At 40.8% G+C, this 19,534-nt stretch overlaps 1 protein-coding gene across 1 annotated transcript; it reads right to left on the reverse strand.

The window, feature by feature from the left end:
- Window positions 1-704: 704 nt before the first annotated feature.
- On the reverse strand, window positions 705-7,895 carry rasgef1bb (RasGEF domain family, member 1Bb). Its single transcript, XM_057321196.1, has 14 exons — window positions 7,597-7,895; window positions 6,205-6,394; window positions 5,942-6,064; window positions 4,896-5,033; window positions 4,253-4,474; window positions 3,906-3,980; window positions 3,643-3,735; window positions 3,335-3,437; window positions 2,043-2,122; window positions 1,858-1,953; window positions 1,678-1,773; window positions 1,397-1,520; window positions 1,230-1,302; window positions 705-1,136 (listed from the first exon to the last, which is right to left on the reverse strand). The coding sequence occupies exons 2-14, from the start codon at window positions 6,385-6,387 to the stop codon at window positions 1,115-1,117; spliced, it is 1,428 nt and encodes a 475-aa protein (XP_057177179.1). The 5' UTR covers window positions 6,388-6,394; window positions 7,597-7,895; the 3' UTR covers window positions 705-1,114.
- Window positions 7,896-19,534: the final 11,639 nt, after the last annotated feature.

A 19,534-nucleotide genomic window follows, 5' to 3' on the forward strand; every position in this document is an offset into this window, starting at 1 on the left:
CATGTTCCGCCCGTTACTATGACTATAATCTACATTGAGCAAGGCCACAGTTTTACCACAGGAGGTGAAGAAGGGGAAACAGGTCATGATGACCATTACATAATTGTGGTGGGCGAGGATATATAAAAATATATTTTAAAAATTAGGTAATAGCCAGCCTACCACGAATAATACGCACCTTGTTGCCTGGGATATATTGGTGGCAGAAAATAACAATTGGTTAATAAAAATAAGAGATAACGGGAATCTACCTGATTGGTTTTAGAAAGGACCACCTTTCAGACATTTTACTATAACTGTAGACTGAAAACACTTGGTTTTTAGATGACTTGGAACATCTCACTTTGTTTGGCTCGAGCAAATAAAGTTAACTCCTCAACATCCGGACCTTCTTGTCTCAGAGATTTTTTGAACTACAAGACTGAAATTTTTCCACAACAGGGTTGGACTGTTTTCCCCGGTTATGGGCGTGGCCTAGATTTGCTGTGTCTATCATTTTATAAAGTCTCGCATCATGAAAACCACGCCCACCGGGTGAAAACCATCCAACCCTTTCCATTGCCTTTGTATTGGGGAAGCTGCCTCCTTGTCATAATGAATAAGCACATTTAAATTAGGAGTTGTACAATAACAATAATATACAGCTCAGAATTTCTCTCTCGTATACATGTAAACCATAATCCACTTTTTTCCAAATAAAAAATACTGAACACTCAAAGTCAACTTAATTCAGAGATTTCTTTATAGGGAAACATGTACACTGACACAACATACAACTATCATACACAAAAATATATTTTCATATTGTAACAAATATGTTCAGTACACAAAAACTTAATACCTTTTACCAAGAGCAAAAATAATTGCAAAAACGTGTAAAAGAACAGGTCAGCCAGCGACATGCTCTTAATTCACCCAAGAGATTTTATATAATATCATTACGGTACTTGAGGTACATGAGATGAATATGTTTTTTTAGCATAGTGTTACTGTCGCAATGAGAATCCAGCCTCAAATTCAATAATAAACGCGAACAAACAAATGCCTTGATTACGTCCTTCAGAGTCTTTAGTGCCAACAGTCCTTTGTCAGAACACAATCCCAAAGTTGCGGTTTACATTCTGCTAAGAGATGACCTACAACAAATAAAAAACAAAAACTATATTGAACATTTCTATTCTGCAGTGCCAGATGAAAGCAGTTTCAAAATAGGACTTCAGGGTTCAGACCTGAGCGAACGCCGAGTGTCCCTCTCCAAGTTGTTTTCTGGACCTTCGCTTTCATATGAAGCGAGCTGGAGCTCTGGAACATATAATTCAAGCAGATTCATGGGTCTGTTTTTGTGTCGGGGTCTGTAGTTCACTAAAGATCAAGAAGAACAGGAGAGAAAACTCACCATCCTCACTAAATACTGGCACGCTGATGAGATACTGTAGCAACTTCCTTTCTCTCTCGAATGGACATGTCACCTGCCTCCACGACAGGAACTCACTCACCTGCTTGGCCAACTCCCAAAATTTCTGTTAGAGTAGGAAAGAAAATTTTAATTAATCATATAACCGTATTTAAACTTACTCATTAAATCTGAAAAAGTTGTGAAACTATTGTCATACTATTGAAAAATATGCTATATAATTAATGTGATAACCACGCTCAAAATGACAGAAAAAACCATACCTCAAAATTGATGCGGCCATTAGGTAATCTATTGACACATCCTTCATTCAGGAAGTAGATGTCTTTGATGAACAAGCTGAAGAATGGGATAACAATCTGATGGAAAGACAGAAAGAGGGTGAACATATGTTTACATTTTGTTTAAAATGTTATATTTAAAAAACTGAGGCATTATATTACCATTTCCTGGCTTGTGTGTGCTGTGCTTGATCTCTGAGTCGCTCCACGTAGTGCAGTGCGGTAGCTGTAGAAATTGCTGGATGGGTCCATTTGGTGCTATGGTACCAAAACAATAAAATTAAATATGTACAAGCATGGAGTTTTGTCTTGTAAACACGTTCTCCTATAGAGCTTGCATGGCTTACCACAAGGATGTCAAATTTGTCTGTGTTGACTTTGTTCCAGGTCTTCTTTAGCCGGGACACAGGGTTCATGTTCATCCCCGCTGCAAAGTACAAAATAAATCAGTGAAATTTTTTTACGATTTTGGCATTCAGTCCAGATCTTATCATTCTGGCTGTCTTTACATAACAAGGTTTGGATAGGTATTACTGAAATACCTGAAATATATACTGTATACTGAAAATAATATAGACTGAACCTCTAGACAAAAGCAAAAGAAAAACAGTATCTGGAAAACAGCCGGGTCATTCTCACGAAACCACTGAAACATCATGACAGTAAAGATTGTAATTATAAACATACAATTCATAAAAAAAATCATAAGGATTCTCTACCTTGCACAAACCATCATTTTAACATAGGAATTAATTATGTATTTACTTTTTTTTGCTGAAATTCTCATTGCCATAACGAAATTAAATAATTTTGAAAAAAAATAATTGGGTGTTCTTTTAGATGTTCTCAAATGGCAATTTTTTAAAAAAATATTCATGTTTAATAGAAATTAAGAAATAGTGGAGAAAAAAGAAGTGTCCATGACTAATATTCTCATCCTCCGTAACATTTTTAAAGGACTGTTTACACATTAAGTTTGGTTTTATTTGAAGAAACACATCTGCCTTAACAGATTAATAGATTACTTCATATTCTATATTTTAAAGCTTAATATTCTCTTGTCACGCACGCTGTGTACACAACTTATTTCATTCTCATTACTGAAGTAAAATGTTACATATATAATTTTACTATTAAAATATAATTTATGAATGTCTTATTATGTATGATTAATAAAACTTGCTTAGGCATTATGGCTTCGGTTGCTATGAGATTGACAGTTTTAACTTTTTACAGCCTTTTTTGCAAAAGTTTTTAAATGAATGTCTTTAAGTATGTCATACATTGTTTTAATTTAATAAAAAGCAAAGTTGTAGATGCGAGTTTTATTTTTAAAAGAAAATCATGTTTTACATCTTGACACCAAGATTTCATGAGAATCACCCATTCAGAATCTCAGATTCTTACTCCCTGTCAATCATTTCAGGTCTGGTTTCATGTTTTGGGGGGCAGAGTTTGCAGTTAAAGGAATGAGGAAGATATGAACCAGAAGTTGACAAAATGACCAAAACTCACAGCACTTTTAACCCTAAATTGTATGGCATAACCATATGTCGACAAAGTCCTTTTTAAAATAGTTTTTATTAATATTACCTTTTAAAGAATTGATGCCTAATAACTCCGATTAACATATACTTACTAATAATTGCCATCAGGGAGTTGAAGTTGCCAATGTTGAAGCATTCCTGTGCCACATCGATGAAGAACTCCAAAACTCTGGCTCTGTGTTTCTTCTTCACAGGCTAAACACCAGAAGAGGGCAGTATAGTGTCAATAATAGCAAAACAAATAAAACTTTTTAGAGGACACTGGTAAAACTACTTAGCAAAATAAGCAATCTGCTTGTTGCCTATTATAGCTATTTTCAATAGATATACATAACATACAAATCACATACATAAATGCTAGGGCTGAAAGGATTTGTTCCTAAAATTGTTGTTTCCTTACCATGCAAATTTCTGTGGCTACAAGGTAGCTTAGTCTGTTGAACCATTCAACGTAAGCCTCCAAGTTACTTGACTTTCTTTTGCCAAAGAAGCTCTAAAATAAAAGAAATGTTCTTTGTTAATCCATTGAATCGGAGTGTTTAGATGCTTGTTCACAAATCTCTGCCATATATTGTGTGATATAATTAAAAACAATTTTAAACCCAAATCAGTGTTTCACAGTTTTGTACGTAAACTTTAGACACAGCAGTTTGGCCTGCCTACCTTATGGTTGTCTGAGGGTCTCTTCTGAATAAACGATCGCACAAATTCTTCAGGGCCAATATAACTGAGCCTCTCCTAGAAAACAGTACATTTGTTCAAATATACATAGTTAAATTAATGACTTTAAGGCACAGAACAGTGAACTCATTTACAGTATTTACTCAAATTCATTGATTATTTCCTCACCCCAAACTTAAATAATTTTTAATTTCCACAGAACACAAAATGAGAAGCTTTTTAATCATTTCTGTTTTCATGCTTTCCGAACAACGGTGGTACATAAATATTTTTTTAAGTTCCAAAAAAGTCAATTATGTCAAATGTGATTGGGAACACAGATCACTTACCATCTCAATGTGTGTAAGTTGCTGGGCTAAGACGAAAGGGTCGTCACAGAGATTCAAAACGCAGTCATCTCTGCGCACCAACTGCTGCTTGGCCTTCAAGGCGACGGGTCTGTCCATAGCGGCGGCTGCGCTGATTGTTGCCAGCGACTCCTCGTACTGCCCGAGGGTGGTCAGTTTGCGCAAGAGCCGCTGAATGAGTCTCTGCATGGCCCTCCGTGACAGCTAGGCAAAAACAGATCATAAGAACATTGCCATTTGCGTATGTAGCCAATCAAAACATTTGGCAACTAAATATTGACTGTAAGCAATCCTGTTGTTATTACAGCTCGTTTAAAAAGGAAAAGCATCACTGAGGGCTTGGAGCCAACAGGGGCGTAAGTGCAAATCGGTTATGACGCACTAACCCATTTGGCTGTTGTCGTGTTATTTTCCAATACATTGACATACTGTAACAACACGTGGTCAGATTATAAAATTATTCATACAAAGGCTGTATACCATGTAGTCATACTTATTCATTATGCCTATGTTCTATGACGCAGACATGTGATGCATCATGCACAGTACTCATGATGTTTGTATTGCATCATCAGTACTGTAAGGATGACATCACCAGGTCCATCTGATTTCAAAGGCTGCTGACCTCATCTCCAAAGGCAAGACGATGGGTCATCTCTTTCAGGCTGCGCATCATTCGCTCGTCCCTGAAGTCGTACGGAAAGGTCTCTGTCCATTCCGTGAGCAGCTGCACGATTTTTGGTGCTATTTCCCGTATTCGTTTCTGTTAAGTAGACATGGATAATTCAGCACTAAAGGCCCATCCTTATGAATCAGTTACACTTAGTATTTATCCTTAATCATATTTCATATTAAGTTGTAAATGTATAAGCGTGTGTTTTAAAGTCAGGCTGGGCGGTATGACACTATGCCTGAATGCTATGTAAACATGGTTTAGCTGTGGATTGTTTGTTATCCAAGCATTCCAAGCAATTTGGAACATTAAAATGATAGTTCACCTAAAAATGAAAATTCTGTCATCATTTACTTATCCTCTTGTCATTTCAAACCTTTATGACTTCCTTTCGCAGAACACAAAATAAGATATTTTGAAGAACGTTGGTAACCGAACAGCACTGGACCCCACCCCATTCACTTCTATTGTATGGACAGAAAACCAATGCAAGTACATGGGGGCCAGTTAACAACATTTTTCAAAATATCTTCTTTTGTGTTATGCGGAGCAAAGAAAGTCATACTGGTTTGAAATGACAAGAGGGTGAGTAAATGATGACACTATGTTTATTTTTGCGTGATCACTTTAATATAAATTCCAACTGATTTGCATCACGTGTATACTAGTTAAAACACAATGGCTTGAAATCTGGCTCAATATATTAATAAACCTAATTTATGATGTATATCACTGTTAAGAGTCTCAAGATGTGTTATATAATGTGAGGCGGCTGTTTTTGCAAGCATTTGTTTTGGGTTAGAAATCAATTAATAAAAAAGAAATTCATGTTTTTTTACTTGACTGCATTACTTTTTAAGTTTTAAAATACAGCTGTGTAATCATAACAGAAGTATATCAAGAGAAATAGCTACATTTTTTAAATAAGACTGCACATATAAATATACCACAATGTAACATTTTGGTCATACTGCTCGATCCAGCATTACAACATGTACCTTATCTGTCTGTGGGTCACCAACTCTGTAATGGTCCACACAAAGGTAACAAACACGCGACATAAGTTCGAACGGATGCAGGAAGAGGCGGGAACTTAGCAGGAAGGTGAAGATGTAAGATCTCTGGAAAATGACGAGGTTTGCAATGTCAGACAACATTAGACATTTGCTGTCAAATGGTAACTAACCACAGGTTTATAAAACAGTATCCAGTTTTATGGAAGTGTGGCATTATAAGAAGCATCTATAGGTTGAATACGTACATCAGGACAATAGTCCACAGTAGGGACGAGCAGTTGGACCAGGGCTTCTAGAGACCCCGACACAAGCTTATTATCCCGGTAGTGTAAACCTCCATAGTTTTCCTCCACTGGCTGTCGATGATCATGACCGCTGTTGTAAGAACTAGGGCTGAATTTGCCTGAATATGGCGTTGTCTGTGGCATGTTGGTTCTGTGGACATAAACATCAGTAAGGAAAGTTGTATAGCATACAGGCAGCTCCTGCATAGCATACTATACTCTTAGCTCTAACACTGTTATAGGATTAAGGTAATGTCCTGTGGTCAAGCAGGTTTTTTCTTGAACCACTGATCTCCTTTTCGGAGTTCAAAATGTACAACATCATGTGTGAAAGGCCTATTTTACTATATTTCTTTATTAATAATATAAACTATTAAACAAGTGTTTCAGTAACACTACAAGTAGGTCGAATTTGTTGATACTGAATTAACAAAAACACGCGTTAACAAAAAACATTTATTAGCCTTAGTTCAAGTTGATTTCAATGTTTACTAATTATTTAAAAACACTTTTTTCATGTTAGTTAATGGAGGCTGAAATTGGCACCACTGGCGTAACTTAAAGGCAAAATTATGTTCCAGCAAAACATTTTCTAGGAACAAACTGTTTAAAATTCGAACGCGAAACGTTTAAAAAAATTCCAAACCTTCCAAAAACAACATTTGACTGGCAACGATGTGTCCATGACAACAATAACTCGCACTGATTTAACGTTACGTGCGCACGAAATCTCGCGTTTTCCTCGTTCTTTATTCATCAATCATTAAAGGTGACACTTCCCTAAAACTAGAGTTAACAACTTAACTGCTAACTTTCCTTAACTGGAGAAATTAAGAAATTAAACAATTTAGGAAAAAGATTAAAGGCGTTTGCATCACAAATGAAAGACGCATGCATGGTGCAACTGGGGGAAACAAGCAGATAGAAACACTAACAGGAGGAAAAGATCTTAGTAGACATTAGGTGCAGACAGTCCTGCCCTTCATTACGCACCACTGACTCATAAGACTGAAAATCACAAGTATGCGATATCACTCTTACACATGTATGAGCAACACAAGTGAAAAGCAAACATGATTACAGTCAATTTATGTACGTAAGAAGACGAAAAAACCTTTCCACCTGTACGATTAGCGAACAGCCACATTAAAGCTAAATAAATGTGCGGTCATCTGGAAAAATATTGTAACGTTACGCTATACAAATCACACTCGTAATTTTCATGCTTTAAACAATTGTTTGATGGCACAAAAACATAACAGCAACGTTATAGGTAAGATTGAATAAGCACCAATGGCAATCTGACACGGCCATTTAAAAAGTTATTTGAAAGACTGAATTGTGTAAACTTACCACAAAATTTAAAGAAAGTTAGTAATAAAACATCCAAGGGAGTCCAACAAAAAGCCTTCGACCCAGCGCGTGCACACCCCAGATCAAGTTGCCTTTTTACAATGAAAGAACGCTGTTAGCCTTCTTATCTTTGATTTTCTGTTGCGCGCGTGATAAATGATCAATTCCTATCTAGCTTAGTATGAACGGATACTTTGTAAAGATTGATACCATCCATTGTTTTATTTGTAATCCAGGTCGTAAACAACAGATACTAATATCCACTCCGTACAACACTGAAAGCATTAAGAATTTAGAAGGAAAACCGGAAAATGCGGTTTCGCCCACACGGACGAGTTTGACCAATCAGAGACAGGAAGCAACAAATTGAAATTTCCGAGTGATCTTATTGGGCAAATCGATGTCCATCAAGTCCCTAGACGAGCACAAACAACACCAACATAAGAAAACAAGAGTGGGTTGTTTATTTTCAACATGCACACTGCCAGGACAGTCTGCACACACCCAGTATTTTCTTCTAAAATATTATAGCATGTTTATACACAAAAAGAGTTACGTAATATTATTTTAAAATACAGACAGAGTTCCTGGACAGCACGCCACTAGTGATGCAAGGTTATGGGTATGACACCAAGACAACAAATGCACTGCAAGTCACTTTGAATAAACATGTAAATGCATAATGTGATCATTATACTTTCCTGTTTCACAGAAAACAAAACAACAGCATGTATTTGGAACAGAATGAGTGAGTAAATAATGAGAAAATATATAGCTAGACTTTGCAGTATTCCCATGGTGGAAAACACTTCCCACTCTTTCTAAAACAACATGTTTTTAATATGTACGTTGGTGTGGTTGATATAAGTATTTTTAAGTGGGAGTTTGTGTTATATAAATGTTGAATTACATCAATGCAGAGGGAGGCAAGTCTCAGTCAGTAGGTGGATTTTATTTCGAGCCCAAACCTCTCCAGCTCCACTCAACACAGCTTCTGCAAGAATAATTCACCCCTGCAAGGCCTTTACTGAACAACGTGCTTCGCCCACATCGATGAGGCACCTGGATGCTGAGGCCTTCCAGTTTGACTTGAGCTCGGTAATAGTGTTTAAACTAAAACCTGTGTTGGATTCCACCCACGGTGCCAAAGCTTTAAACCCTGTGGCTCCTTTAATGCTTGAGTGCCACAGAAGAGCTGCATTATCACATGTGGTAAACACATAACTTCAGCTCACACCCACAAAAGCTCAACCAACAGATCAGAACCCTTTGGGAACTCCAATCTTTTATATCTCTAGCGAACTGCGGTAGCGCTGTAGTTACATAACCGATTCTACGTCAACACACACTTTATTAGAAAGTTTCCTTTTGCAGTTTTCTTTCTGTAAGACATGCAACAGCAGTGACTTTTGTAGAATATCAAGTTTTCTGCCATTTTTACGGCTTCATTTGGCTAAATGCTACAGCGGCTTCAAATCTGTTTTAACACATAAATCACCCAGAGTGTTTTATTAGATACCCAATATTAAACCAAATGGCTCATGTGAACAAACTATACAACTGCCAGAATTATTCAATAATTTTGGAATATGTTGTAGGCCTATTCACTGTAAGAATACCATCACACGATCAAAACAATAAGCAAAAAATGCTAAACATGCACAGAAGGGAAATTCCACGCGACAATGAGAATGAAACCTGTTAGCCATTAAGGAAGAGTGCAGTAACATCTGTTGGATGGACAAGCTTGAAAAGGGGGGCTGGGAGTGAGTCATTGCTTTCCAGTAAGAATGTGATTCAGCCCCCTGGTGTATTGACCTTCAAACACGGTGCCATCTATGTGCGATTGAATACTTCCGTAACCCCTCTAGCTGCCCCCTTATCCACGGGGACGTCACAGCGGGAAGTGCTAAGACCCTCAGTGTCACATGCACACACTCATGAAGGTGAGCTATTCATGTCTGGACCACTGAAATACTTTTCCAATGAGCACAATTCTAAAACTGTCCCTGTATTTTGGTAGGAGTTTCCAGTAAAATCTGGGAATGTGAAGTGTGAAATAAATAATAAATGTTAGCTTTCCTGTGGCTCAGTGATTAGAGCATGTCGCTAGCAACGCCAAGGTCATGGGTTCAATCCTAGGGATTGCACATACTTAAAAAAAACAAATGTATAGTACAATGCAATGTTAGTCGCTTTGGATAAAAGCATCTGCCAAATGTAAATAATGAATACATCATGAGGTACTAGAATGATGACTAATAGCACACAATCCAGTATCAGTGGAAATCATTTACATGTGCGACATATGTCACTTTGTTCAAAAACAGATTTTTTGCAAAAATAGATTTTTCTATTTTTTTCATTAGCTTCTGTTTTAAATTTAAGTCTTGACATTTTTTTATCAACTTGTGTTGTCAAATGCTAAAAACTGTAAAAACATACAGAAAAATCTAAAAACATTTTAACTTAAACGTAACTATAGTGTCCACATGTCTAAAAATCTGTCTCTGTAGGAAGAGAGTGTAGAAACAACTGAACGTTGGACAGTAATAAGAAATTGTAAAAAATAATCTGTAAATGTTTACACTGTCATTTTTTTATTTAATATGTAAAATAAGTAAAAGAACCATCGGTAGCACTTTACAATAAGGTTGTGTTTGTTAACAATTAGTTCATGAATTATTTCAAGTGATAGTTCACCCAAAAATGAAAATTCTGTCATCATTTACTCACCCTCTTGTCATTTCAACCTTAATGACTTTCTTCCGTAGAACACAAAGGAAGATATTTTGAAGAAAGTTGGTAACCGAACAGCATTCATTCTATTGTATGGACACAAAACCAATGCAAGTGAATTGGGGCCAGTTAACAACATTCTTCAAAATATCTTGTTCTAGGGAAGACAGAAAGTCACATGGTTTGAAATGACAAGGGTGAGTAAATGATAACAGAATTTTTATTTTTGGGTGAACTAATACTTTTATTGTTTATTTATTAATCGTAGTTCATATTAGTTTCACCATTCACTAATACATTTTTAAATCAAAAGTTGTACCTGTTAACATTAGTTAATGCACAAGGAATTAACATGAATAAAAAAGTGTTACCATAATATCTGGCATGATGCAACAGCACAGGAATAAAAAAAAAACTCTACATCTACAATGAGGGTACAATCTACATGGGTGTAAGTAAATGATGGCAGAGCTTAAAGTTTTGGTTGAACCACTGTCATGTTGTGTTCCGGTCATTTTAACCCGAATTTTTTTTTTACCCAAAAAGTAGTTAATGTAATGTTATTGGAATGTACTGAAATTTGGTGACTTTGTTCACAAAGACTATAACAACCTCTCACAAAAGAATGTACTTTTTTATTGCTTTTTTGTGTTTTTTCCCCAACTTGTTACACTTTATCTTTATCTTATGTTTATTGTATTGTATTTCTTAATTTTTTATACCCATAGGCCCTTATTTAAATCATTGTGTACTGTATTCTATTGTGTTATGGTCTCTGTGTACTGTTGTTGCTGTTTCTGTGTTCTGGATGCTCCTGTCACCAAAACAAATTTCTTCATGTGCAAACATACTTGGCAATAAAGCTCTTTCTGATTCTGATTTCTGATTCTTTTGGTGTTCCCCGGTCAAACTGACCCGCCTACCAAAGAGAGCGTATAAATCCCACATAATGTTATGCAATTTTATTGGAATATTGGATTCAATCTTTTTGTCAACTTGTTTTCTTTCATTTAGGACTGGTTTTGTGTTTCTTTTTCAAATGGATTAATTGTAGGCCTAGGTAATCTAAGCTTGGGCACCTCAGTTTTTGACTGAAAAAAGCAATTTTTTAAAATAATTTTGGCAATATTACATAAAATATGACCAAAATTTCCACTGATGTTCACACTAGCCTACATTAATCTAGACTAATTTGTTCAACCAGGAAGTTTGTTCTGAAATGCTTTAATTGTGTACAAAATGGCACAGAATCACACTTGTGGTGTTCCCGGGTCAAAATGACCCACCTACCAAAGAGAGCTTATAAATCACTCAATATGCCATATTATCACCAAATATTGGATTCAATCTTTTTGTCAACTTGTTTTCTTTCAGTTAATACTGGTTTTGTGTTTCTTTTTTGAACTTTTTAATCCCTAATCATATCTATTTTCAGACTCATATTGCAAGTGTTATGTTGAGTCCTTGGAGGGGAAGATACAAATGATACAAACAGGATGGGCTCCAACATGGCTGCGTCCTTCATTTCATTGCTACTGTGAACTTTCATCGCCATCATGATCCAAATTTGTTTACCACTTTAGAGAACTCATAGTGTGTAGTTAAATTCCAACAGTGTGCAGCCACGCAGACAGATATTTTCATCATGAGCATTTGCGGTGTGTGTGTGCAAGCTCAAGGGAAAGGGAGTGGATGGGGTGCAACTTTTCAAACTCACATACATATGCACACACACACACACACACACACACACACGCTGGGAACAGTAAGTGCAGCTGGCCAGGAAAAACAACAGGGGAGGAGAGGCGGAACTTTCAGGAAGAACCTCAACCAGACAGAACCTCATTCCCCCAGTTTTTCTCTCCCTCTCTCTGCATGTGTGTATGTATCTTTCTCTGCCTTTCTTTCCAAATCCAAAGTTATAAAAGAAAGAAAGCAAAGCACAACAGCGCCTAGAAAATATGTGTCACACCATGTCACAATAAGCAGACCACTGGGACGCTACTGTTTTGAGAGTTTGTTTACAGTCGAGTTATCTGTGTATTCTGTAGTCTAAACATGTTTACACACTCCAAAAATGTGCTAAAATTACTCGTATTTCTCTGTATTGTTGAACAAAGTTTAGGAACATTTCCAGTGAATATCTGTTAGGGACAATCTCTGTCTAGAACATGTCTGGATCGTTCAAAAACAAACAAACAAAAGAAAAAAGTAACTAGACTGTGTTTGGGATAGTTTGTTTTAAAAAAGTATATCGTTCATAACTTGTATGTGACTCTTTCTTCTGTGAAACACAAAATAAGCTATTTTGAGAAATGTCTCAGTGATTTCGTGTGGAAGTCAATGGGAGCCAGTGTTTTTTGGTTACCAATGTTCTTCAAAATATCTTCTTTGTGTTCTGCACAATACAATTTTCACGATCCCTTTAAGGAGGGCTTGGATTGAATAAATTATTTTTGCATTGGGACATTTTCATTAAACCCCTCCCCCAGTAAAACGACCTTTACCTTACCCACCATTGCCTGTATTTGTTCCATTTATATGCAAATAAAGAAAAAAGGTTTTTAATTTCATTACGTTAATTTTTACATTGAGCTCTTTAGCTGAAATCTCGTCCTCTCATCAACAGAAACAGTCTGGTAACCTCACGTGGGCCTCAGAAGCCAGGACGGTGTCTACAGTCATCGCTCCTGCCAGCCAAGTGACCAGCAAAACAAACAATCTCACGACATGGCCTTCCACAGAAGAAAAACATCAGATGGCCTCACATGGTGGAGAATGACCGAGTTTCCTTTTCGCTTATTCAGCGTCAGCACTGTGTCCACTGCTTGAAAGTAGCATAATGCAACACTAATGGCTTTGTTATGGGAATGTAGCACTTTATTATCAGTCGTTTGTGCTGATAAAAGTCTCTTAGCTTCCCTGGTGAATGTCTCTGTGTGTTTGGGCTCTGTCTGTTTTTGAAAAGGCCTCTTAAAAGCGGCCCACCTTGGAAGGTGGAAATGGGGCCAGAGTTGTAAACACAGCTGTGGCAGGCCGCTATTGTTTTTGCCGGGCATACAAGGGTTCAAGAGAAGAACGGAAAAGACTATGAATGCAAAAACACTGGACATGTGTAGGTTTTCCCCAGGTCAATAAAATATCATAATTATGGCCAACCACTTGATAATTTATGACAGATATGTGATTTTATAGATTTTTATAATGCAAAACAATACAACAACCCATGTTAAATATATTGTATAAATAAATAATTGCATAAAAATGTTGCATAAAATACAAAAACAACATATTTTTAATAAATAATTGCATAATTCAACATGAATGTTGAAATTTTTACCATTGTCCTACTCTGTAGAGCATGAGATAAAAGTGAAAAAAAAATTACAATTGTAAACATTTTAAACTTTGAACTACTCAGCACACATCTGCAATGCTACATACTGTAGCGCTTTAAAAATGACTTTCCCGTATACGTTTGATGCTTTTACAATGTACAGGTCAGCAGTTTAGTTATGCTCAGCTTTACCAGCAGGATAGTAAAAAAGTTAGACTTTTTAGAAAAGGGATGTTGAAGATGTATCAGGAAGTGTGGTTTCCAGGTGATTATCACAACACTCCTTTCGTCCTCATATGATTTTCAAACACTCCCTTCCTGTCCTCACTTTATGGTTTCCACCTCGCTGAAGTTTTCACTGCCTCAATATTGGACGTACAGACAGTGTATGACCTGATTTTGGATGACAAAGGATTCACAAACACACACGCACACGCACGCACGCACTCACACACACACACACACACACACACACACAGAGTGAGATAATGGTCTTGGATCATCTCTCGTCCAATGTTCCAGACCGAGTTTTGTTGTGTGTCCAAAATCAGCATGGCAGAGATAATGCTCACTAAATATCTCTCCACATCCTATCTGCCGGGTTTAAAGGCGGGGTGTCCAATTTCTCTTAGCCGTTGTTGATGTTCAAATCACCAAAACAAACACAACCCTACCCCCATCTGTCGCTTTCGTCAGCGCTCGGCTCGGCTAATGTCCGTCCTGTGCACTGTGCACCTTACTGCAGATTGGCTACAAGGTTGTTTTGGTACTCGGCCCAACTCATTTGTCTAAAGCGTAATTCGGAAATCGGTTACCCCGCCTTTAACTGCTTAAAGTCTTTTTGCTTAAAGTTGTGCACATTAATATTTAATGTAGAGTAAAAATAAAACAAAAGTTCTTTTTTATATGTTATTTATAAGTCTAAAATCATGAACTAATTGTAAAAACAACACAGACTTTGCTATCAACCAACAGAGGATGGATTCCTGTATATCTTTATATTTGAGAAGTACTACATTACCCTTGTTTTTATCAAACTCATCCACAGTTCATCCATTTTGCTTTTGGTGAAGTAAACATTATGTACAGTACACACATATACACAAGCAGTTTGTAAGCTTTTGCTTGAAAGGTATGGATAGTTACTAGGGCATTGCTATAAAGTTCCTACAGTTTTAGGGCCGAAAGTGTGGCTGATTCTTTCCATTATATTACTAGAAATTCGGTGGCTGTTCTGGATGGTTTGTGTCAGGACCCAGCCTCGAGCTCGGGTCTCCGGTGTTAGAAACCGTCACTTAACCGGTTGAGCCACTAGAGGAGGGTTGGACCCAAAAGGTTACGCAGACACAGTAAGTCTCGTAAAGAAGTTTATTGGACCAACATATATTCCTTCAGGTAACGAAGAATAATTCCACACAAAAAAGGTAGAAAATCCACAAAGTAAAAAATGGAAAAAACTCAGGAATCTCAAAAACAAGGTCCAAAAATCAAAAGGTTTCTCGAAGGGAAACACAAAAGGGTACTTTCCAAAAGGATAACGTCCACAGTTCCACAATGAAGTCCACGGGTAAGGGGTACACTTACTCAAACTCGGAGCGAGGAACTAAAGAAAACAGAGGGCTTAAATACCCTGGTGGAAACAAGACACAGGTGAACCCAATAACTAAAAACAAAAGGAACAATGGAACTAAACAAAAGCACAATGGGGGCCTCTGGTGGCCAAAACAGGTAGAATGTTGTCAGAATCTCCCTCTAGGAACGGCTCTTGACGTTCCTACCAAGCTTCTCGGGGTGACTGACCTCGAACTGTCGAATTAAGTCAGGGTCCAATATGTCCTTGGCAGGAACCCAGGAGCGCTCCTCGGGGCCGTAGCCTTCCCAATCCACCAGATACTGCAAGGATCGCTGCACCCGGCGGGAGTCCAGTTTCCGGCGGACGGTGTAAGCAGGCTGACCCCTGATGATACGAGGCGGAAGGGGAGGTCTGCCTGCCGGGACAAAAGGGGAAAAAACAACAGGTTTAAGTAGAGAAACTTGAAATGTAGGGTTAATCTTAAGGGATCTGGGTAAGTGCATGCGATAGGTAACGGGTTTTACTCTCCTGGCTATTTTAAAGGGGTCGATGAACTTCTGAGACAGCTTACGGGACTCCACCCGTAGAGGTAAGTTCTTCGTAGAGAGCCAAACTCTCTGGCCAGGGCGCAGGGTGGGACCGGGTCGGCGACGTCGATTGGCTTGCCGTTGGTACTGCTGAGAGGAGCATAGGAGGTTGACACGAACCTTCCTCCAGGTAAGTCGGCAGTGTCTGATGAAGTTCAGAGCTGAAGGTACTCCAACTTCAGCTTCCTGATCAGGGAACAGCGGGGGGGGGGGGGGCATAGCCAAATTGACACTCATACGGGGACCTTCCTGTGGAAGAGGAGCGTAGAGTGTTGTGTGCATACTCTGCCCAAACGATAAAGGACGACCAGGTGGAAGGGTTGTTCGAAGCCATGCATCTTAGTGTGGTCTCTAGCTCCTGGTTCATTCTCTCAGTTTGGCCGTTGGACTCGGGGTGGTAACCTGATGACAGGCTGGCTGTGGCCCCTAGGAGTTGGCAAAAGGCCTTCCAGAACCTCGAGGCGAACTGGGGGCCTCTGTCGGAAACCATGTCTTGGGGAATGCCAAAGACTCGAAACACATGATTGATGACCAGTTCAGCCGTCTCCTTCGCCGTGGGTAACTTCTGCAAGAGAATGAACCTGGCAACCTTAGAAAACCTGTCGACGACAACTAGAACCACTGTGTTGCCAAGAGATGGGGGGAGACCAGTAATAAAGTCCAACGAGATGTGGGACCAGGGTCGGCGGGGAATGTGCAGAGGATGGAGTAACCCTTGAGGACGGAGGTGAGAGGATTTCCCCTGATTGCAAGCTGGACAGGCCCTGACGAAGGTGCTGACATCCTCCTTAACCGTGGGCCACCAGAACCGTCTTTGGATGAACTCCAGGGTGCAACCAGTGCCCGGGTGGCATGCGAGTCGAGAGGAGTGTCCCCACGAAAGGACCTGAGACCTTACTGCCTTTGGTACAAACAGACGACTGGCGGGCCCCCCTCCCGGATCCGGTTCCAGGGCTTGAGCTCGCCTTATGGTGTCCTCGATCTTCCAAGAGACCGGAGCCACGATCCTGGTACTAGGGATTATGGGCATGTCCGTATCCTCCCGAGCGGTGGGGGAATATACTCGGGACAAGGCGTCAGGCTTGAGGTTTTTTGAGCTGGGTGAGAACAAACTGGAACCGGTTGAAGAACAGAGACCATCGAGCTTGTCTGGAGTTCAACCGCTTGGCCTGCTGTATGTACCCCAGATTTTTATGGTCCGTGAGAACTTGAAATGGCTGAGTCCCCCCCTCAAGCCAATGTCGCCATTCCTCCAACGCCAACTTGACCGCAAGGAGCTCACGGTCCCCCACATCATAGTTCCTCTCGGTCGGTGTGAGTCGGTGCGAGAGGTAGGCGCAAGGATGGAGCTTTTTGTCCTCACCCCTCTGAGACAACACAGCTCCGATTCCCACATCTGAAGCATCTACATCCACCACGAAGGGTCTATCTGCAGCCGGAAGCGTCAGGATGGGGGCAGAGCGGATGCGTAGCTTTAACTTCTGGAAGGCCGCCTCAGCTTCCGTGCCTCAAAGAAACCTAGCGTTGCCTCCCTTAGTAAGAGCAGAGAGAGGAGCTGCTATGGAACTAAAGTTCTTGATGAACTTCCGATAGAAGTTAGTGAAGCCGAGGAATCGCTGAACTTCTTTGACAGACATTGGGGTGGGCCAGTCCGTCACTGCCTCTACCTTCTTGGGGTCCATCCCGATGTGACCAGGTTCCACAATGAATGCCAAGAACTGCACCCGAGAAGCATGGAATTCACATTTATCAGGTTTCACATACAAGTGACTGTCCAGGAGGCGTTTGAGCACTTTTCTGACCTGCTCTGTGTGTTCCTGGAGGGAGCTCGAGAAGATGAGGATGTCGTCCAAGTAAACGAACACAAAGAGGTTGAGCATATCTCTGAGCACATCATTTATAAGGGCCTGGAACACAGCCGGGGCGTTGGTCAGGCCAAAGGGCATCACCCGATATTCGTAGTGGCCGGTGGGAGTGTTGAAAGCAGTTTTCCATTCGTCACCTTGCCTGACCCGTACGAGATGGTATGCGTTCCGCAGGTCAAGTTTGGTGAAGGATGCTCCTTGCAGTAGCTCGAACGCTGTGGCCATGAGAGGAAGGGGGTACCGGTTACGAACCATGATAGCATTGAGTCTTCGGCAATCAATACACGGGCATAGCCCTCCATCCTTCTTGGCCACGAAGAAAAATCCTGCTCCTGTGGGGGAGGTGGAAGGACGAATAAGACCCGCTGCCAGAGCATCCTTGATATAGGAGTCCATGGCGCCTCGTTCGGGGGGAGACAAAAAGAAAATCCTGCCTCTGGGGGGACATGTGCCCGGAAGCAATTTGATGGAACAGTCATAGGATCTGTGGGGTGGTAATGTGGTGGCCTTCTGTTTGCTGAAGGCTATTTTGAGGTCATGGTAACACTGGGGAACTTGAGACAGGTCGATGGGTTCTACATTCTCGGGAGTAGGGCCAGGGGAACTCGAGAAGATACAGGTGGCCTGGCACGTTGGGCCCTATCGCCTAATCTACCCCACGGACCAGTCGATGTAAGGGTTGTGGTCGTGGAGCCAGGGGTAACCTAGGATGAGGGGGAACTCAGGACAACGAATGATGTGAAAGCTTAACACTTTCTGGTGTTGGGAAACTGCCAGCTGTAGAGGGGAAGTGGCTTGGGTAAGTAACCCCGGTCCCAGAGGTCTCCCATCCAGCGCCGTGACCCTCAATGGAGTGGCTAGAGAGTCCGAGGGAATGCCGTTCTCCTTCACCCAGGTACAGTCCATGAAATTTCCCGCGGCCCCAGAATCTACCAAGGCTCGAAGGGGTAGCTCTCGATGGTCCCAGGAAAGGGTGACTGCTATGAGCAAATGGGAGTTGGATGGATGGGAGGAGTTTATGTTCCCCGTCACAGTCCTCCCTGGGCTGCACGGGACGGGAAGTTTCCCTGGAGCTCGGGGCAGGCAGAGCGGAGATGGCCCGTTTTGCCACAGTATAGGCAACAGCGTTCTCTCATCCGGCGATCCCTTTCGGCCTGGGAGATGCGGGTGCCCCCTATCTGCATGGGCTCTGGAGAAGCTGGTGGGAACGGAGGTGGGAACTCGGAGCTGGGGTTGGTCAGGAAGGGACAGAGAGGCCTGCGACTGAGTTCCCTCTCTCTCAGGCGGTTGTCGATGCGTGAGGCCAGCTTGACAAGAGACTCAAGATAATCAGACGGCTCCCGAGTGGCAAGCTCATCTTGAATGGCGTTGGAGAGACCCCTCAGGAAACACACCCTGAGCGCCTCATCGTACCAGCCACTCCCTGCTGCAACCGTGCGGAATTGGATGGCATAATCGGTCACACTGCGACGGCCCTGTTGGAGAGTCAGAAGCTGTTTGGACGACTCAGAGCCACTGGTCGGGTGTTGGAAGACTCTCTTAAACTCTCCCAAGGCAGAGTAGCTGGTGCAGCAGGAATTTTGGGCCTCCCACACCGCAGTGGCCCAGTCCAGGGCTCTCCCGGACAGCAGGGTGATGATGTAGGCCATCTTAGCCCGGTCCGTGGGAAAGGAGGAGGGCTGTAGTTCAAAGGAGAGAGCACATTGCGTTAAAAACCCCTTGCAAGAACTCGGGTCACCTGAGAATCGTTGAGGAGGTGTAAGATGGGGCTCAGCGAGAGGATTAGCTGCCACGAGCATTTGATTTGCCAATGCTGAGGCGGCCGGGGCTGCGTGGG

The sequence above is a fragment of the Triplophysa rosa genome, linkage group LG22, assembly GCF_024868665.1.
Source record: "Triplophysa rosa linkage group LG22, Trosa_1v2, whole genome shotgun sequence".
In the NCBI taxonomy this organism is placed as follows: domain Eukaryota; kingdom Metazoa; phylum Chordata; class Actinopteri; order Cypriniformes; family Nemacheilidae; genus Triplophysa; species Triplophysa rosa.